Here is a 22,588-nt window from a genome sequence, read left to right on the forward strand (position 1 = left end):
GTCAGTGGTGTCTCGAAGGTAGCTGGGAGTGCTGGTAGCGTAGGGCCTGACGAGGGAGTCTACATAGCCAGACAATCCTGCTGTCAGGGTGCTAATGCCGGAGATGATGAGGCGCCCAGGATTTCCAGGTTTATGGATCTTGGGTAGTAGATAGAATATCCCAGGTCGGGGTTCCAGGGGTGTGTCTGTGTGGATTTGATCTTGTGCTTTCTCAGGAAGTTTCTTGAGCAAATGCTGTAGTTGCTTTTGGTAACTCTCAGTGGGATCAGAGGGTAATGGCTTGTAGAAAGTGGTGTTGGAGAGCTGCCGAGCAGTCTCTTGTTCATATTCCGATCTATTCATGATGACAACAGCACCTCCTTTGTCAGCCTTTTAGATTATGATGTCAGAGTTGTTTCTGAGGTTGTGGATGGCATTGCGTTCTGCATGGCTGAGGTTATGGGGCAAGTGATGCTGCTTTTCCACAATTTCAGCCCGTGCACGTCGGCGGAAGCACTCTATGTAGAAGTCCAGTCTGCTGTTTCGACCTTCAGGAGGAAATTATGCCTTATTTTAACAGTGAGCGTTAAAAGAACCAGTTCAGAGGAGGGTTCTGGGTTCATATGCCGCTAGTGGAATGTCTTTTTTCCCCAAAAGCCCCTCTATCTATGCTCCTAGCTCCCTCAGCTTCAGAACAATCAAAGTCTTGTATACTCTCAAGGTAGAAATAATAGACTTACTTAGCCTGGCTGCAGTGGTGAGTCAGAAGAAATAACTCTGCAGACTATTAGAGCTTTTCACACTCACTTCATACTGATAATTACAACAAATTAGCCTTGCTAAAGTTTAACACATTTCTATATATTATTTTTGCTGATGTTTAATAAGGATTGAGAGCATCTGCTGCTAACACAAGGAGGAAAGGTCTGAGATGGAAAGCTGAATTAAAATGAATCAGTTGAACAGAGGAAGCAGTGGACATAAAGCTTTAGTTTTAAAAATAATCTCTCAATTTGCAGGTCTTGAATTAAAGCAACCATGACCTTCCAAATGCTGATTTATGCAAATCAATTATGAATATCCTTAGTGTATAAATCCTTATCTATTCTAGGTCAAATGTCAGGGAAAACAAAAATATAAAAAACAAATCATATCAGTATATAAGGAGGAAAACCCAGACAAGTATTAATTTTTTATGAAGGTAGCTGAGATAAAAAAGCTCTGAAAGAATATTGACACCTTCTCTTCACTACTTCAGGGTGGGGGTGGAGGGGAAAGTCCTAGGTACTCAGATAACACGGGCACAATATGAAGAGAACAGAACATTTCGCAGACGGTCAGGCTTTGCAAAGTATGTTACGTGGGAATGTTCCTTGTTCAGTAATTAACGTTTCAGAATTAAATTTGTTAATCTGGATTTACACAGCTTTAAGTGAGTGCCCAGTGTGATCCTTGTGAATTCATAAAGTTCCAATCAAAGCACAAAGAATGCATTTATTTGTATTTTTCCTTCATAGAGCTTATTAGTAGTTTGTAACACCGAGATAATGGGCCAGATTTCTGCTGCCATAAATTGGCATCACTCCATTGATTTCAGAGGACTTTTGCTATTTTACACCAGCTGAAAGCTTGCTCCATGATTCAATCCCAAGAGCTGGCTGCATATGTAAATGATCTTTCTAAAATGTTACACGCCAGGTGAGGTAATATCTTTTATTGGACTAACTTCTGTTGGTTTCAGAGTAAAAGCCGTGTTAGTCTATATTCACAAAAAGAAAAGGAGTACTTGTGGCACCTTAGAGACTAACCAATTTATTTGAGCATAAGCTTTCGTGAGCTACAGCTCACTTCATCGGATGCATATTGTGGAAAATACACAACTTCTGCTGGTGAAAGACAAACTTTAGAGCTATCCAGAGCTCTTCTTTGGGTCTGGGGAAGAGTGCTCTGTAAGCTTCAACGTTTGTCTCGCTTACCAACAGAAGTTGGTCCAATAAAAGATACTACCTCACCCACCTTGTCTCTCTAATATCCTGGAACTGACCTGGCTACAACATGACTTCATATGACAATGAAAGATATCTTTCTAATGATGTATGTCAACTCCTCGAAGTTCCAGTCCATCCTTTCATTTATTCAGAACGTCTGAAGTATATTTCAGAGAGAGGTTTGCATAACACAAACAATGTAGGACTAGATTCTGGTTCAGTTATGCTAGCGTAAATCAAGACTAATAATTCCATTGATTTAAGAGATGTCTAGTATCTAGCTGGCATGGTAAAGAAGTTATTGAACAGATTTGACTGCCCAATTTGTTCCTAGTATACTAGCAATGCTTTTTCTTCCTCTTTCCAGTTTTCAGATGTTTCCATGTCATACAATACTGTAGGATCAATTTGAATTGTGCAGCAACAAATGAGATATCTCATAGGAAATGAAGGGCAGTGCTCATAGTATCTTCATAAGGAGAGAAAGACTAAGTAAGACACTTACACTTCCATGACAATGTGGAGGAAAAAACTTTTCAGAATGACAACTTGATGGTCAGGAGTTAATAAAGGCTCCTGTAAGCCTAGCAGACAAAGCGACTAAAAAACAGAAATAGAAATGTTGTTCTTTGGTCCCATCTGCTGCAAATTACTGTCCAACCATGTGATGCTATTGATTTGCTTGCACTATATCAAATTTTAATCACCATAAACCATAGACTAATACAGGCCAGCCCCCAACAAGTGCTTCTAGTAGATGACTTTGATTATTTTGACAGGTTTCAGAGTAACAGCCGTGTTAGTCTGTATTCGCAAAAAGAAAAGGAGTACTTGTGGCACCTTAGAGACTAACCAATTTATTTGAGCATGAAGTGAGCTGTAGTTCACGAAAGCTCATGCTCAAATAAATTGGTTAGTCTCTAAGGTGCCACAAGTACTCCTTTTCTTTTTGATTATTTTGGACACCCCTGGCCTTTAAGTTTATATGGGAGATATATGGCCTTTAAGTTTATATGGAGATAGATCCATGTAGGGCTTCATAAAATCCTTCTTTAAATTAATTCATATTCATGCAAAGTGGGTAGGACACTGTCTTTTGGAAGGACTGTGTTTTAGTGGGAAGAGATGCAGCACAACATTTAAAACAGCTAAAAATAAAAGTGCTACACATGGTGAGATTAACAATTGTTGAAAGAAAATTTAAGGACAGAACAATGTAACTGATTCTGGTTCACTGGTCTTTGAATGGAAAGTTTAAGTCAATTTAACCCTTTGGGCTCAGAATTTCTTGAGGCTCATGGTACCAGCAGAAACTTTTGACCCCCAACATTTAAGAACTTAATACCATTTGCAATGAATAGGTCACACATGTGAACCTACTATGCATTCCTTCTAGTGATGCAGAAGACAGTTTTCACATCTATTATAAGCCCCATCTAACATTTTCTATTGTGTCCTCAGTGGAAATCCGTTTAGGTCAAAAAAACTGACACCATTCAGATACAGCACAGCATCACCATTCTTGATCTTTTTGGCAACGTCCTTGATATTTCCCTTGAAAAATGTTCCAGCCCATACTCACTGAAGCAATGTTCCTCATCAAGATGCTAAAATAAAAGTACAGAAACCCTCTTTCCATTAAAAACACTGAGAATTACACCGTCTGAAACTTTATTTCCTTTTCACAAAGACTCGCTGTGTCCTCCATCAGATCAATGACAAGATTGTTGCACCCATTCCATTAATTTATTTATCCTCTCCAAATGACAATAGCTATGGACAAACTACCATAGTGCAATGTAGTGAAGAGTTTGTGACATTTTGATTATGGGTCAGTTGCCCTTTCAATTATGCCATTTTTCATTCTTCAGAATTTTATAACATGACTCTCTGAACAACAGGTTCCAGCTTTGGTACTGTATGCACATTATAAATCCAGCTGCAATTCTCCCTCATACTCCGGCCTCATAATGAGCTCAGCTGTCATTTTCCAGAGCAGCAGCCTTTTGCTTCCCCGCGCCCCTCCAAAATATCTGTTTATATAGTCAGTTTTGTTGTTGATGTTGTTTTAAAATAGAGTTTGCTATTTAGCTAAGAATATAAGGATGGCCATAGTGGGTCAGAACAATCTAGCCCAGTATCCTGTCTTCCAACAGTGGCCAATGCCAGATGCTTCAAAGGGAATGAACACTAGCTAGGGAACACTAACATGGTCTACACGGGCCAGTTAGTGTGCAAAACATTTGTGTGCTTTAGAATTCACCTTCCTCTGGTGCACATTGCTGCACTGTGTAGACAAGGCTTTAGGCACTTGGGAGTCTACATCCCATTGATTTTTCATAAGACTTAGGCTGCTAAGTGTCTAAGTCACTTCTGAAAATGGGATTTAATCTTCCAAGGGCCAATGTCTCAAAGGTATTTAGGTGCCTAAAGATGCAAATGCATGCCTCATGCGGTTTTCAGAAGTATCTACACAGGTTGGCACCTAACTCACACGAAACGAAAACACGTTCTGCAAAACAGTTTAGAAAAACATACAAAGTGTTGAAGTACAGCATACATTTTGGAAACTTGGCAAGTATTTTCCCTTGATTAGTGTTATTTCATGTTAGATTTTGGGAATCCCACATTTTAGCAGAATATTAATTTCTAATTAGGTAAAGCTATTTATAGTTAGTAAAATGATCACTCATAATCCAGGTAAAGAAGGTAGTAGAAAGCATTTTGGAGGTTAGTATTCCTGAATGAGGCACAGTGTTGATCCCACTCCCTCATAAAAGGGAGATGGGAGGGACAGAAATAGTCAACCAAGGCCTTAATGCAGGATTTTATAGTGCATGTTGCAGAAGATCTTTGAAGAAAGGTAATTTATAGAAGTCCAGTTCTTGCAACATATATCTTAGAAAAGTACTGGAATACACATAAAGTGAATTATCCCTCCCCTTTGGTTGGCCAAACGTCTACAAAAATGTCACATTTACACAAGTACATGCTGTTCTGATCCTGCATTCTGCATTATACCCAAAAAGCCCATTAAACTCCGTAGGATGTGCAAGGAATGAAGAATCAGGCTCCAGAGTCACAGACTGAAACAGTAGTAATGCTACTGTGTTTGGATTCCTGGTGCCAAATTCCGCTCTGACATAAGTATGCACAACTCCAGTGACTTCACTGGAGCAGTGCCTGCCTCCACAGGCGGTGACATTGGCCCTCTGCCTGTGAGAGAATCTTTAGCTCCTTAATCAAGAAAATATAATCTTTAAATCACATTTTGTAAGTGCGATGGGCAGCACTGTAATCTATTTTTATTTGCAAAATTAGTGACACAAGCAACCACGAAAACTTGGCTGCTATGACATGCCTTATGCATCTACAAATACAAATTATCAGAAAATTTTAGCTGAATATACTCCTGTATATGGACAGTAAACCATGATTTCAAATTGACATGTTCTCTTGGAGCATAATTTCCTATGAACCTACACACCTGAGGTTCAGAATTCTACCTATTCTTCAAGAAGGAAGTATCTATAACATGAACTTTTTTTTTTTAACTCTGCTACTTACTATGGTATTCCATCCCATTGTCATCAAGAGTGCAATACAACATAGTAAGCCAGGTTCACAAAAGCATCATTGTACAAAAATGAACAGTGTAATATGATCATAGATTCAGAATCATAACACAATTGTAATGTTTGCAGAATTAAAATGAATGTACCTAAACCCTATTTTCTTTTTCACTGCTACTGCACCAGTCACCAGATAGCAATAATATACATGTTTATCTTAATGCAAAGCACCCAACCCTGCAAGGTGCTGAGTTCCCTCTTCTCACATTGCAGATGCTGGTACTCAACCCAGTGTAGCAGGCAGCCAGCACTGTCTAGAATCAAGCCCCAAGTTTTTAAACAGTAAGTGTCAGTTTGTGATCTCAGTTAGATGGGTAACTTTAGATTTAAACCAACCAGTATAACTGAGATCAAAATCTGTTCCTGCAGTTTTTAAGAAAAAACATTTTTTAGAATTATAACCCAATAGTCCGTGTCAAATCTGCACTATCCAATTTTAATTAAAATGCATGTACCATGAATTGTTATAAAAGATGTTACTACAAGCTGCATAGTCTTCAAAACAGTGCTAGTAAAGAGGAGTTAATAATCCCATATAATAATATCAAAGACTAAAACTACTAAACAGTATTTATATGTTCAAGAAACAATTTTTTTTAATAGTTCTTAATCTGTCATGGAGAGCAAACTTGGCTAAACAAACATGTTTGACTAGTTAAAAGTTGTTCGATAGGCATCCAGATTCCTGACCATCATGTTTTGTTTGAATTATATCTCGAAAGAGGCAGTTTCAGGAACAAAATCATTGCAGTACTATCCTTGAAACCAGTTACAGTTTGCTAACATTGCAAAGTGTCTATATATAGAGAAGAAAAACATAGAGAAACCCAGTTTGTGTGTACCTATACAAAACAATATACTTACATACACACTATATGTATATAATATATAATACACACACACAGGGTGGGGGAGATGGACAGTTTTAGACTATTATCCATTTTATGATGCTTTCACTATTTTAGCTAGACAGTCTAATAATAATCTAGTTTGCTCTCTAAGCAATCAGAGTCAGATACAACACACTGAAGCATCTATTTGGCTTCCTGCCTGGTATAGAAGACAGCCTACTATACTGCAGTGCTGGTGAAGTTTAACTGAAATCTGCTTGTTGTTACTCAAGTCACTATTGACAAGACACAGGAAATTCTGCATAACACATGTTCAGCTGGTTTAATCTTACAGTAAAGCACAGGGCTGTCCCTGCCTGTCATTTTTACAAATCAGTAGATTTCTAAATAACCATCCCAAGTAAAAACCCCAAATTGCTTAAATCCCAAAGGAAAAGCCTCCAACGTTTCAGCTAATTTATCATTTTCCTTGACCCTCACAAGACAATGCACTCCAATGATGCCATCAGCATAACTTACCTCAACTAACTTGTTGGCATGTTCACGGAAAACTTGAGCGTATTCCTTCACTTCTTTCTCGTTACCACTCTTCGCAGCCTCAATAAGAACAAGTAATGGAACATTGGTCTCCAGGAAGGAGTCAGATATATGATCCATAACGGCCTTCCGTAGCTGTGTTAAAAGAAAGTGGAGCAGTAAGTAGCTGAAGAGTTATCGATACACATTTCCAGCATATTGATCAGCGAGTTATAGTTGAGTAAATTTGTCATATCTCAATGTTGTACAACGGGGTTTTTTTTGGTAGTATTTATGGATCTGTAGCATTTTTTTTTTATTTGTAGGAATTTCTGGTAGCACTTAAACCTAGATAACTAAAGGCTTGATTCTGCAATCCTTACTCACTGAAGCAATTCCACTGACTTTAATGGGACTACCCAGCTGGACAAGCACTACACACATAAGGGATTGCATGTCTATGGCAGCTGCTAGGTACCCAACACTTTTAAAAGTCAGGTCAGGTCATTTAGGAGTCTAAATGTAGATTTAGGAGGCTGACTTTAGGCAATCATTTTAAAATATTGGCCAGTGTATTTCCAGACCTCATGTGAAATCTGTATTCAGTATTACACTTGGCACATGCATGGTGTCTCGTTTTCATTAGCAAATCTCTAATAGGAACAATCTGAAAACTTTTCCATGCATTTCACAGGCAGGATTAACAAGTGTATAGAAAATGTATTCTTAATGAAAAAATACAAGCCATTAAAGATTGAACACCTGTTCTTCCTTTAAAAAAATACCCATGTTTGAAAAAAAAAATCCCACTACTTTAAGAGTGATGGCACAACCTTGTCCTCTGCCATTCTGCAAAGTACAAATCAATGTCAGACTTTCCTAGTCTCTGTAAAATGCACAAAAATATGATTGAAATATTAAATAATTCTTCCTGGAGATGTCACTGCTCTATGATAGTGTGGATAGCAGACATATTTTAGCAGACTTCCTTAAGCTTTTGGGTATAATTGTTATTAAAAATGAAAAATAGCAAACTCAAAGCCACCAGGCTGGAAGCCATCTAGCCTGGAGGTCCAACCAGACATTAGTCTCATTAAGTCATACATCTTGTAGCTAGACTGAAGGTCAATTCAGGTAATCATTCAATTTTGTAAGCCATGCTAGAAAGCTTTAACTAGCTGAGGTCCTTTCAATGCTCAAAATTGCACAGATAATTATTATATTGGGTGCTACAAGAAAAAAGAGGATTCAAGACCCCTGTGGAGTTCAGCTGCATTGACTGTGTGCGGTTTTTCTTCAAAGGGAAAAGCTAAACCAAAATATTGCTGGTGGTGACCACTCCATCCATTTCTTAGTATGGAAAAGGCAAGTGCCATTAACAAAGCAGAATGGTTTGAAAGGCAGTGTAATATTTCCTTTGTTAAAATGATGACAATTAAAATAACACAATCATGATTAGTAATAGATGAATAAAATGAGATATTATATTGCCCTGCCAAGTTGATTAAAGTGCTTCATCGTAATTATAAAAATAATTCATAAAAAATAAAAACTTGACAGCTATGACCACTACCTATGATGTGGACCAGTACAGTCTCATTATTTCCTTGTTCTCCCCTGTCTGTCTGCATCCATCTGTTGTCTTTTATTTATATTGTAAGTTCTTTGGGGCAGAGACTGACTTGTTCTCTGCTTGTACAGTGCCTAGCAGAGTGGGGTCCTGGTTCCTGACTGGGGCTCACAGGTATTACAGTAGTAAATAAATAAATACATAATAGAATATTAAAACATTGAAAATTTAATATAAAATAACCCATGAAAGAGCAGGTGATACTGCATAACATCACAAAACCTAAGGTGCATTCATAGAATCATAAAATATTAGGGTTGGAAGAGACCTCAGGAGGTCATCTCGTCCAATCCTCTGCTCAAAGTACGACCAACACCATCTAAATCATCCCAGCCAGAGCTTTGTCAAGCCAGGCCTTAAAAACGTCTAAGGATGGAGATTCCACCACTTCCCTAGGTAACCAATTCCAGTGCTTCACCACTCTCCCAGTGAAATAGTTTTTCCTAATATCCAACCTAGACCTCCCCCACATTGTGAGGCTGATGAGTCTCCAGTCACTATCAGATTTTTTTAAGGTATTTAGGTGCTTAAAGACGCAGATTGAGGCTTAGTAGGATTCCCAAAAGCAGCTAGGTGCCTAACTCTCATTGATTTAAATGGGGGCATTCACTGTCTTATAGTGATAAGCTAAGATAGACGCAAAGAGCTTAACAAAGAAAAGATTAGGGTGACTTGATTACAATCTATAAATAGGTATATGGGAACAAATACTTAATAATGGGCTCTTCAGTCTAGCCAGAAAAGGTACAACATGATCCAAGGCTGGAAATTGAAGATAGATAAATTCAGCCAGAAATAAGGTATGAGTAATTAACCATTGGAATAATTTATCAAGGGTTGTGACAGATTCTCCATCACTGATCATTTTAAAAACAAAATTGGAAGGATTTCTCTTCTCTCCTCCCCCTTTAAGAGATCTGCTCTAGGAATTATTTTGGGGAAGTTCCCTGGCCTGTGTTATACAGGAGATCAGACTACATGATCACAATGGTCCCTTTTGACCTTGGAATCTAAGACATGAACAATACAATTTTTACTCTGGCCAATGCAGTATTATATTTCTGACTATGTCATGATGCTCCCCTACCATATAACATTAAAACTGGAAGAATGTCTAAAAATACACCATTGATTTTCATTGGTAGTATCAAGCACCTCTACTCTTAAAACACACATTAGATGTCAATGAAAAAGGAGATCATCAGAAAACTGCAATTTGGACCTTACTATTGTAAATACAGAATTTATTTATATAGTAATGAACACCTAACTTATAATTAGAGCTGGATAATAGGGTCCTGAGTCCAAAGTCACAAAAACTGAACTGTGTTAGCATTCTGCATCATGGCAGATTAGATAAATATAAATTTAGTAAATCCTCATTTAGTTTATGTGCTATTATTCATAGCTGTCAGTGAATCATTCATAGATGTCAGTAGCATATTTCTGAACCCTTATGTAGAAAGGCATTGTAGTTTCTTTATAAATTGATTACCTGAATTTTTGGATGCCCTTGCATGGAAGTTGAAAGGTACAGATAACAGTTTTTATATATGCAGGAAACCACAAGTTTAACTATCCATCAGCACAGGCTATAAGGAATGACTTGACAAAATCATTTGTTAAATGTGACAGAGTATGAACATAAGGCATTCTTCCAATAGCTTAAACAGGTGCATGACAAGGTAATATTAATGGCACAAGACAAGACATTTAAAGGTATTAGCTCAGCACTACCAGTCTATTGTATTCAATTAGGGCTATTTATCAATGTGAATAATTGCTGGAAAAGCTAATCTTGTATCTTCCTCTAGGTACTACAGCAAAGTCCAGCCAAAGTGATGATTTATGAATGAAGAGTATTTAATTTTTGTATGGATGTGTCAAGGTTCCTCCCCCACTCTGAACTCTAGGGTACAGATGTGGGGACCTGCATGAAAAACCTCCTAAGCTTATCTTTACCAGCTTAGGTCAAAACTTCCCCAAGGTACAAAATATTCCACCCGTTGTCCTTGGACTGGCCGCTACCACCACCAAACTAATACTGGTTACTGGGGAAGAGCTGTTTGGACGCGTCCTTCCCCCCAAAATACTTCCCAAAACCTTGCACCCCACTTCCTGGACAAGGTTTGGTAAAAAGCCTCACCAATTTGCCTAGGTGACGACAGACCCAGACCCTTGGATCTTAAGAACAATGAACAATCCTCCCAACACTTGCACCCCCTCTTTCCTGGGAAATGTTGGATAAAAAGCCTCACCAATTTGCCTAGGTGACCACACACCCAAACCCTTGGATCTGAGAACAATGAAAAAGCATTCAGTTTTCTTACAAGAAAACTTTTAATAAAAATAGAAGTAAATAGAAATAAAGAAATCCCCCCTGTAAAATCAGGATGGTAGATATCTTACAGGGTAATTAGATTCAAAAACATAGAGAATCCCTCTAGGCAAAACCTTAAGTTACAAAAAAGATACACAGACAGAAATAGTTATTCTATTCAGCACAATTCTTTTCTCAGCCATTTAAAGAAATCATAATCTAACACATACCTAGCTAGATTACTTACTAAAAGTTCTAAGACTCCATTCCTGGTCTATCCCCGGCAGAAACCAGCATATAGACAGACAGAGACCCTTTGTTTCTCTCCCTCCTCCCAGCTTTTGAAAGTATCTTGTCTCCTCATTGGTCATTTTGGTCAGGTGCCAGCGAGGTTACCCTTAGCTTCTTAACCCTTTACAGGTGAGAGGACCCTTTACAGGTGAGAGGAGCTTTCCCCTGGCCAGAAGGGATTTCAAAGGGGTTTACCCTTCCCTTTATATTTATGACAGGATGCCATTCTTTCAAAGGGAAATGCAAAAGACTTGTATTTAAATGGGCATATAAAAAGTGATAGCATAAGGAAAGATTAATCTATAGGAAATTAACAAAAGATAGACAGCTCCTCTGATCTTGTGAACATCTACAGATGAACTACTTTCTTCTCCAATTACTTAAGAGCTTCCCTGATGCAGATGCAAACATTGTGTGGGTATGTCTATACTACGGAATTAGGTCGATTTTATAGAAGTTGATCTTTAGAAACCGATTTTATACAGTCAATTGTGTATGTCCACACTAAGCACAGGAAGTCGGCGGAGTGTGTCCTCACTGCTGTGGCTAGCATTGACTTACAGAGTGGTGCACTGTGGGTCGCTATCCCAGAGTTCACGCAGCCTCCGCTGCCCATTGGAATTCTGGGTTAAGCTCCCAATGCCTGATGGGGCAAAAACATTGTCATGGGTGATTTTGGGTACATGTCGTCAGGTCCCCCTCCCTCCATGAAAGCAATGGCAGATGATCGTTTCGCACCTTTTTTCCTGGTTTATCCGTGCAGACGCCATACCATGGCAAGCATGGAGCCCGCTCAGCTCACCGTCACTGTATGTCTCCTGGGTGCTGCTGGTAGACACGGTACTGCATTGCTATACAGCCGCAGCTCCTTGCCTTCGCGGCACACAGTGCAGTAGGACTGATAGCTGTCGTACGTCTCCTGGGTGCTCCTGGCAGACCTTGGTGAGGTCGATCAGGGCCTCCTGGACAGACCTGGCTATCCTCCTCTTAGAGCACCAAATGGGAGCCAGAGAGTCCAGATCATTCACTTCTTTAAGTTTGGTCTCATGGAGATTCAGTCCTGCCTGGACTATCATGTGAGCTGGAGGCTTCTGCCTCAGGCTGCTCTCTCAGCCTTCAGCACCACGCGGTGGTGCCTACCCCTTGCTCCCATGGCTCATGAAGCCTGGACAGTAGTAAGGAGCAGTTCAACTATAGGCTGAGCAAGTGCACAATGGTGGTAGAATGTGCCTTTGAACGTTTAAAAACTCACTGGCAATGTTTGCTGACTAGGTCAGACCTCAGCACAACCAACATTCCCATTGTTATTGCTGCTTGCTGTGTGCACCATAATATCTGTGAGAGTAAGGGGGAGAAGTTTATGGAGGGGTGGGAGGTTGAGGCAAATCGCCGATTTTGAGCAGCCAGACAGCGGGGCGATTCGAAGAGCACAGCAAGGCGCGCAGAGCATCAGAGAGGCTTTGAAAACCAGTTTCATGACTGGCCAGGCTTAGGTGTGACAGTTGTGTGTGTTTCTCCTTGATGTAAACCTGCCCCCTTTGTTGATTTTAATTTCCTGTAAGCCAACCACCCTCCCCCCTTTGAAATAAAGTAACTATTGTTTTGAAACCACACATTCTTTCTTCATTAATTAAAAAAAAAATGAGATAATGGACAAGGTAGCCCAGGTGGGGTGGGGAAGGAGGGAAGGACAAGGCCACATTGCTTATTGTAGCCACACTAAAAATCAAACTGTTTGAATGACAGCCTTCTGGTGCTTGGGCCATCCTCTGGAGTGGAGTGGCTGGGTGTCCGGAGCCTTCCCCCACCTCCTGAACACTGGGTTAGGATGCTATGGAACATGAGGAAGAGGGTGGGCGGTTTTACAGTGGATGCAGAGGGGGCTTCTGAGCTTGTTGGCTTTCCTGAAGCTCCAACAGACGCTTCATCATGTCTGTTTGCTCCCCCATTAGCCTCAGCATTGCGTCCTGCCTCTGCTCTTCACACTCACTTAATTCTTTCCTGGCCTCTGCCACTGAATGCCTCCATGCATTAAGCTGTGCTCTATCAGTGCGGGAGGACTGCATGAGCTTGGAAAACATGTCATCGCGAGTGCATTTTTTTCGCCTTCCAAACTGCGATAACCTCAGGGATGGAGATGATAGGGGGAGTGTAGAAACATTCTATGCTCTGATTCTGGGGGGACTGCATGGTCTCCTGTGCTGCTGAGTTCGCCATGCTGACCAAACAGGAAATGAAATTCAAAAGTACCCGAGACTTTTGCTGTGTACCTGGCTAGTGCATCGGAGTTCCAAAGTGCTGTCCAGAGCGGTCACAATGGAGCACTCTGGGATAGCTCCTGGAGGCCAGTACCATCAATTTGCATCTGCATAACCCCAAATTCGACCCAGTGAGGTCAATTTTAGCTTTACTCCCCTCATCGGGGAGGAGTACAGAAGTCGATTTTAAGAGCCCTTGAGGTCGACGGAATGGGGTTGGTTGTGTGGACGCAGTCATTTTTAAATCGATCTAACACGGCTAAATTCAACCTAACCACATAACGTAGACCAGGCCTGTACTGTACATTGTCATTTATAGATTCATAGATTCATAGATATTTAGGTCAGAAGGGACCACTATGATCATCTAGTCTGACCTCCTGCACAATGCAGGCCACAGAATTTCACCCACCACTCCTAAAAAAGACCTCACACCTATATCTGTGCTATTGAAGTCCTCAAATTGTAGTTTGAAGACCTCAAGGAGCAGAGAATCCTCCAGCAAGTGACCCGTGCCCCATGCTACAGAGGAAGGCGAAAAACCTCCAGGGCCATCCAATCTGCCCTGGAGGAAAATTCCTTCCCGACCCCAAATATGGCGATCAGCTAAACCCTGAGCATATGGGCAAGATTCATCAGCCAGATACTACAGAAAATTCTTTCCCGCGTAACTTGGATCTTACCCCATCTAAAAACCCATCACAGGCCATTGGGCCTATTTACCATGAATATTTAATTACCAAAACCATGTTATCCCATCATACCATCTCCTCCATAAACTTATCGAGTTTAATCTTAAAGCAAGATAGATCTTTTGCCCCCACTACTTCCCTCGGAAGGCTATTCCAAAACTTCACTCCTCTGATGGTTAGAAACCTTCGTCTAATTTCTAATCTAAATTTCCTAGTGGCCAGTTTATATCCATTTGTTCTTGTGTCCACATTGGTATTGAGTTTAAATAATTCCTCTCCCTCTCTGGTATTTATCCCTCTGATATATTTATAGAGAGCAATCATATCTCCCCTCAACCTTCTTTTAGTTAGGCTAAACAAGCCAAGCTCCCTGAGTCTCCTTTCATAAGACAAGTTTTCCATTCCTCGGATCATCCTAGTAGCCCTTCTCTGTACCTGTTCCAGTTTGAATTCATCCTTCTTAAACATGGGAGACCAGAACTGCACACAGTATTCCAGGTGAGGTCTCACCAGTGCCTTATATAACGGAACTAAAACCTCCTTATCCCTACTGGAAATACCTCTCCTGATGCATCCCAAGACGACATTAGCTTTTTTCACAGCCATATCACATTGGCAGCTCATAGTCAACCTATGATCAACCAATACTCCAAGGTCCTTTTCCTCCTCCGTTACTTCTAGTTGATGCGTCCCTAGCTTATAACTAAAATTCTTGTTATTAATCCCTAAATGCATGACCTTACACTTCTCACTATTAAATTTCATCCTATTCCTATTACTCCAGTTTACAAGGTCATCCAGATCCTCCTGTAGAGTATCCCTGTCCTTCTCTAAATTAGCAATACCTCCCAGCTTTGTATCATCTGCAAACTTTATTAGCACACTCCCACTTTTTGTGCCCAGGTCAGTAATAAAAAGATTAAATAAGATTGGTCCCAAAACTGATCCTTGAGGAACTCCACTGGTAACCTCCCTCCAACTTGACAGTTCACCTTTCAGTAGGACCCGTTGTAGTCTCCCCTTTAACCAATTCCCTATCCACCTTTCAATTTTCCTATTGATGCCCATCTTATCCAATTTAACTAATAATTCCCCATGTGGCACAGTATCAAACGCCTTACTAAAAATCTAAATAAATTAGATCCACTGCGTTTCCTTTATCTAAAAAATCTGTTACTCTCTCAAAGAAGGAAATCAGGTTGGTTTGGCACGATCTACCTTTTGTAAAACCATGTTGTATTTTGTCCCATTTACCATTGACTTCAATGTCCTTAACTACCTTCTCCTTCAAAATTTTTTCCAAGACCTTGCATACTACAGATGTCAAACTAACAGGCCTATAATTACTTGGATCACTTTTTTTCCCTTTCTTAAAAATAGGAACTATGTTAGCAATTCTCCAATCATACGGTACAACCCCTGAATTTACAGATTCATTAAAAATTCTTGCTAATGGGCTTGCAATTTCTTGTGCCAATTCTTTTAATATTCTTGGATGAAGATTATCTGGGCCCCCCGATTTAGCCCCATTAAGCTGTTTGAGTTTCGCTTCTACCTCAGATATGGTGATGTCTACCTCCATATCCTCATTCCCATTTATCATGCTACCATTATCCCTAAGATCCTCTTTAGTCTTATTAAAGACTGAGGCAAAGTATTTGTTTAGATATTGGGCCATGCCTAGATTATCCTTGACCTCCACTCCATCCTCAGTTTTTAGCGGTCCCACTTCTTTCTTTGTTTTCTTCCTATTTATATGACTATAGAACCTTTTACTATTGGTTTTAATTCCCTTTGCAAGGTCCAACTCTACTTGACTTTTAGCCTGTCTCACTTTATCCCTACATATTCTGACCTCAATAAGGTAGCTTTCCTTACTGATCCCTCCCTTCTTCCACTCCCTATATGCTTTCTGCTTTTTCTTAATTACCTCTCTAAGATGCTTGCTCATCCAGCTTGGTCTACAACTCCTGCCTATGAATTTTTTCCCCTTTCTTGGGATGCAGGCTTCCGATAGCTTCTGCAGCTTTAATTTAAAATAATCCCAGGCCTCCTCTACCTTTAAACCCATAAATTCTTCAGTCCAATCCACTTCCCTAACTAATTCCCTTAATTTTTGAAAGTCAGCCCTTTTGAAATCAAAAACCCTAGTTGCAGATTTATTTTTGTTAATCCTTCCATTCAGTTTGAACTGAATTAGCTCATGATCACTTGAGCCAAGATTATCCCCTACAACCATTTCCTCTATGAGATCCTCATTACTCGCCAAGACCAAATCTAAAATGGCATCCCCTCTAGTCGGTTCAGCAACTACTTGTTGAAGGAATCCATCAGCTATCGCATCTAGGAAAATCTGAGCCCTATTATTATTACTAGCACTCATCCTCCAGTCTATATCTGGGAAGTTAAAGTCTCCCATGATCACACAGTTTCCATTAGTATTTACTTTATTAAAAACATTAAAAAGGGCTCTATCCATATCCAAATTAGATCCCGGCGGTCTATAGCACACCCCAAGCACTATCCCAGGGGAGGCTCTAATAGTTTTCTTCCCAATTTAATTATTGCCCAGACAGACTCAGTCATATCCATTTCATCGCTTCTTATTTCTTTACATTCTATCTCATCATTGATATGCAGTGCTACTCCACCACCTTTACCTTTATTTCGGTCTTTCCTAAACAGCACATACCCTTCAATACCTGTAGCCCAGTCATGACTACTATTCCACCAGGTCTCTGTTATACCTATAATATCTGGTTTCACTTCCTGCACCAGTAACTCTAGTTCCTCCATTTTGTTACCTAGGCTCCTTGCATTAGTGTACAAACATCTTAATTTTTGCTGTTTGGCTCACTCACATTCTGTACCCTATTAGGCACGGTTATTTTACTACCAGTATAACCTATTAGACTTGTATCTACACTGCCCTTCCTCCTACCTACAGCTGTATCCACTCTTACTTCATTTTCTTTCCACTCTATGCTAAATTCTGGCGTGGAGATTACCTGGACATCTCCCAACCATCTCCCCCAAATTCCTAGTTTAAAGCTCTCTTAATCAGTTGTGCCAGCCTCCATCCTAGAAGTCTATTTCCTTCCCTACTCAGATGAAGTCCATCCCGAGAGAACTGTCCTCTATCCATGAATGCCTCCCAATGGCCATACATCCCAAAGCCCTCCTTATAGCACCACTGCCTAAGCCATCTATTGATAGTCATAATCTTGTCACACCTTTGTTGCCCTTCTCTAGGAACAGGCAGAATCCCACTAAAGATCACCTGAGCCTCAATTTCCTTAAGCGTCCTCCCCAGCCTAACATAGTCTCCCTTAATACTTTCCAGTGAGAATCTAGCCCTATCATTTGTTCCCACATGAAGGATAATTAGGGGATTCTTTCCCGCTCCCTTTAGAATCCTTTTTAACCTCAGGTCTACATCCCGTATCTTAGCACCTGGAAGACAGCACACCCTCCTATTTTCTGGATCAGCTCTGGTTACAGGCCTATCTATTCTTCTCAATAAAGAGTCCCCAATCACATAGACCTGCCTTTTCCTAGTGACGGTGCTATTCTCCAGTCTATCCCCTGTTCCCTCTGGCTGCAAGTTTTTTCCATTCCCATTCTCCCTTGTAATCCTTTTTAACCCATCCTGTATCCTCCTGGGGCTCATATTTGGTGTAATCTCCATTAACTCTTCCCCTTTTCCTATAGGACTAACCGCTCTTCTCTTCTTCCTTGCCCTGTCACCTTCAGTGACTACCTGCTGAGCCCCTTCTTCATTTTCCAACTCTGCAAACCTATTCTGAAGCTCTATTTCTCCTTCACTAGCCCGTCTTTTCCTCTGCCTAGTTCTTTTAGTCACATGCTTCCACTGACCACTTTCCTCACCCAGTCTCCCCTCAGAATTCCCTAGTCCTGCTTCCATCTGCAAGTCTGAGCTTTTCCCTTCAGATACCTCATGTCTTTGCTCCATAATCTGCTCAAACCCCTTCCTAAACTCTACCAGACTTTCCACCTGCATCTCCAAACCTCTGATCTTTTCCTCCATCAGCTCTATCAGACGGCATTTCATGCAGACAAAACTCTTACCAGGTGCCCCCTCCAGGATCATGTACATACCACAGCTTCCACATCCAGTCATCTTCATTGTGTCATCTGCTACATGGGTCACTCCCACTGCCACCTCTGAATCTGTCATAGCCTTCCCACCTAAATCCTGTTAATCTGGGAAACACAAACCACACCAAAACACCACCACCCACAGCAAAGCCAAACCCCACACAAGCACCACAAGACAAACTCCGCTTTCAAACTCCCACTCAAACTCCCCTGTTTACAGCTCTGTTTGCTAGCTCCTGTGCTGCTGCAGCTGTCAGCTATGGCTTATATTAAATTCTCCCTCCTTGTAGTTTAAAATCAAGCGTGGCTTCAAAATGAGCATGGTTTCTATTAATTACAGGGTTAAAGTTCTACTTACTAATAGAGGGTGGCATCAAATGAAAATCATTGTTATTAAATAGAGTATGTTAAATGTAAAGTGAATCAAATTAAATCCAAAAAAGTTGATGTGTCAGCCAAGCACAGAGATGTGATGTGTAAACAAAGCATGCAAATATTCATTTTAAATCATGAACAGTCTACTACAAGGCACATTCCCCAGCTTATACAATCAATGTAGTCAGTTTATGGTGCACAGAGTAAGTTACTGTTATTCATAGCTAAGGGTTCTACCGTTCTAAGCACTAGTTGGGCCTACTTTATCATTGTTGATTCACAGCTCTAATTGCACATTCCAGAATGATGCTTTTCATTGCTGTATAATAATTTTAGAACCGAATGTCTCTGTGCTACTTACAGTCATGTAGAGAATAGAATGTCTAATCGTGACACTAGAAGGTAGAGCCACCGCAGGAGATTAACAGCTCTAACAGATTGTTAAATTTTATAAAGACTGGCAGTATAAAGCTGTCTGTAAAAAAAACTTTACTTACCCTTTGTTCATAACTATATCACACAACAAACAGCATTGCATTCACCACTTTCGACTTAACACCACAAAATATACTGAACCCAGCTCCAATCACATGGCTTGTTAGTGTTCTGTAGCAGCAATTAGGTATAGATTAATTGGCACAGACAGAAACAAACTTTTCAACTGCAGGTCTAGTGAATCAAGTATGTCTCCCGAAATGTTATGAGGAATTGAGTTTTCAGGTACAATACAGTGACCATGAGAAGTTCTTGTAATACTTCATTTAACAGGAATTTAATAATTTGCATTAGAAATTTTGAACTATGGTCACAGGAGAGGAGTGTGTGAAATGCGAACCGCAGGCCTGCCCTAGTGCTCTCTCATCTTCCTTTGCTGGCTCTGTTTTCTGAAGCTCCAAACAATTTGCAGTGTAGATCCATGGCAGGATTCCTTTCTTTTCTAGTGACCATTCCAGCAGCTTCAGTGGTGATGCAGATTTTTATATGCTCCTGCAGAGCTCTCATCTACTACCCATGTACTAAGACTCACTGTAGCTGTCATTTAGATTTTTTTTACCCCAAAGATTAGGAAGGCATTACAAATCTTACAAACAAAACACCCTGAGAGCAGCTGACCCCACACATGATAGCTCCTGACAAAATGCTGAGTAATTACACTATCTTCAGAATAGTTCTTCTGTGAACCCGGATGTCAATGCATTCATCTTGTGCCCACAGTAGCTTAAGTGGGGAGAAGGTTCAACATTTAAAGCCTCTTAGACTTTCACTGCAGATCTCCAAGATCGACCATAAGTGATGCATTTGAGGATTTGAACATCAAGGAAATAGTTCCCAGAAGAATGTTACTACAAATAAATGTGATAATTCATTTAATTGTGTGTTTGAGTGTGGGACCTTTTCTCTTCCCTTATCATGATTAATGAGATGAGGGAAAAGTCTGGGGCTGATATTACTGATGGAAAGCAACGACAAATAGTGATTTTTTCCCATACCAATTTGAAGGAGGACAGAAGAGGAAGTCTTCTCCAGCAGTACTACTACTAAGGGTACAAATTCCAAAAGCATCTAAGTGACTTAGGAGCACAAGACCCCGCTCTTTAAAGGTATTCAGGCATTGCTCCTCTCAGCATTGCAACACCTGACTTTGGAGACCAAGTCTCATTTTTAAAAAGTGACTAAGGCACTTAAGGGCCAGATCCTCATAGGTATTTAGGTGCCTAACCCCCACTGATTGTAATGGGAGTTAGGCACCTAAATACCTTTGAGAATCTGGACCTTAGGCCCCTAAGTCCTCTGTAGCTCACGAAAGCTTATGCTCAAATAAATGTGTTAGTCTCTAAGGTGCCCCAAGTACTCCTTTTCTTTTTGCGGATACAGACTAACCCGGCTGCTACTCTGAAACCCAAGTTTCTTAGGTGCTTTTGAAAATGTTATCCATGTGAAAAAGGCAGAGGAGGAAGTAGTACAAGCTCTTCAGGGCAGAAACTGACTCCCACTATATGATTATAGAGTGAATAGAATGCTGTGGCCCCAAATCTATATGGAGTCCCTAGGCACTATCACGATACAAATAATAATAACTTATAATAATAAGGGCAGTAAGAAGAAAGGAATGAGCAGTGTGCTGAGTACAGGGCCGGATTTTCAACTAGGCACAGTAGGCACGTGCCGAGGGGTGCTGGTGTTCTAGGGGCACCTTACCTCTCTAAAACTGTGGGCAACACAAAGGTCAGCTGTAGGCAGTGGGAGGAGGGGGTGAAGATGCTGTACCTAGGGGCACGTAAGGTGTAAGGAGAACTAAGATATAGGAAAAACTAACCAGTGTTTTGAACAAAAGACTGAGAGTTTGAAACTGACACAGAAGGAGACAGAGTTTGGTGTACTTTGTGAAGAGGAGTGAAATGGTCAAAGCGATGGAAGATGATTTTTTAATGTCTGCACTTTGGGTGTTACGGAGAAGGAGAGATAAAAAGATGGGAGGACAAAAAGGAGGAAGTTACAGCAGTCAAGGTAACAGATGATGACTAAGGCACGAGCCAGGGTTTTAGAAGTAGAGACAGTGTGGAAAGGAGGGATTTAGAAGATGCCACAGAGGAAGAAGTGATAGGATTTTGCTAAAGGCTTGGGGGGGGGGCATGCAGGGGGAAGGACAATAAAGTGTCAAAAATGACAGTGCAAATGCAAGCCTGAGTGACACAGACAGAGCAGCTGTCACTGGAGCAGGAGAAAGGTGAGTCAGAGAAGGGTAATGGAGGAAGGATAAGAAGTTCATGGGATAATCATTCCATTTCATTGACAGCTACAAATCATGAAATGCTGTAATTCCAATGGCGAAACGATGCAACATATATTGATCAAGTACACTGCATTGCAGGACTATATATATATTATAACTATAATAGTCACAAAGGATATGAAAATTAGGGGCCAATATTAAAACTGGCTAATTGTGTTCAGTGGCTAAATAGTCTGTGGTTACATACCCTTAGTATTTGGATCATTGTGCTATTTCCCATTGTAAGTATATGCAAATGTAAGGGAGTGCTGTAGATCAGTGATTCCTAAAATTTTGGGCCATTGACCACCAGAGGTCCACAGATCACTTGACGGGTGGTCTGTGGACAGCTGACTGGTCACCTGGTGCTAATTCTCCTTCTTGTTTCCCACTGTTAAAGTACATTGACATAAGCTAAAAATACAAGAAGTACTTTTCTAACATCACTTTTCCTGTCAGGAACTTCTGCAAATTTCTATGATGAAGTTACTTGCTTATGAAACGGAAAGGAGCATCAATCACAAATGGTAAGAGCATGGTCCATGAGATACACTCTGTTAAGGTATGCTCCACTGTTACCATCTTGTAGTGTGCTTTCTTGAGGAGTTTCAGTTTCTACTGACTGACCCTCCTTAGTTTGCTCTCAGTCAGGTCAATGCCTAGACCCTCACCTCCAATTAGGTCTATGTGACATATAGTGACAAAGCTCTGTCCTTGCCTCCATGGGTCCCGTGTTTCCTGGTGGATTTCGCTAGCCTCAGAGGCTTATTGTGACCCTCCACGTAACCCTTCTCTCTCTAGAGACAAGGGTCACAGTCTACTGAGCCATTTTCATCATAAGCCTGTGAGGGAGGTGAGGAGAAGTTATCCTTCCTTGCACAGTCTCTGTTGTCTCCCAGTCTCAGTGATTAATCAGGGGGCAAAAGGCGGGGGGGAAGAGCCGGGGCCCACCCTCTACTCTGGGCTCCAGCCCAGGGACCCTAATAGTATCAGCTATGCTAGCTTTTAGAAACATGACGTGAACAATTCCCTGGGCTACTTCCCCCACAGCAACCCTCACTTCCTCAAGCTCCACTTCACCCTTACCTCAGGGCCTCCTTCCTTGTGCCTGACATGGTGTGTACTGCTCAGTCTCTCCAACAGCGCAACTTCCTCCCACAGCTC

General features: G+C 40.8%; 1 protein-coding gene across 4 annotated transcripts in view; it reads right to left on the minus strand.

Moving 5' to 3' along the window:
- CTNNA2 (catenin alpha 2) overlaps positions 1–22,588 on the minus strand; it is a 790,749-nt gene that overhangs the window by 136,025 nt on the left and 632,136 nt on the right. For all 4 annotated transcript variants that reach the window (XM_084626180.1, XM_084626177.1, XM_084626178.1 and 1 more), the window contains one exon: positions 6,970–7,122. In XM_084626180.1, the coding sequence (XP_084482306.1) occupies positions 6,970–7,122 (153 nt within the window). The remainder of the gene's footprint in view (positions 1–6,969; positions 7,123–22,588) is intronic.

The sequence above is a fragment of the Lepidochelys olivacea genome (genome assembly GCF_965140295.1).
Source record: "Lepidochelys olivacea isolate rLepOli2 genome assembly, chromosome: 4".
Lineage (NCBI taxonomy): Eukaryota > Metazoa > Chordata > Testudines > Cheloniidae > Lepidochelys > Lepidochelys olivacea.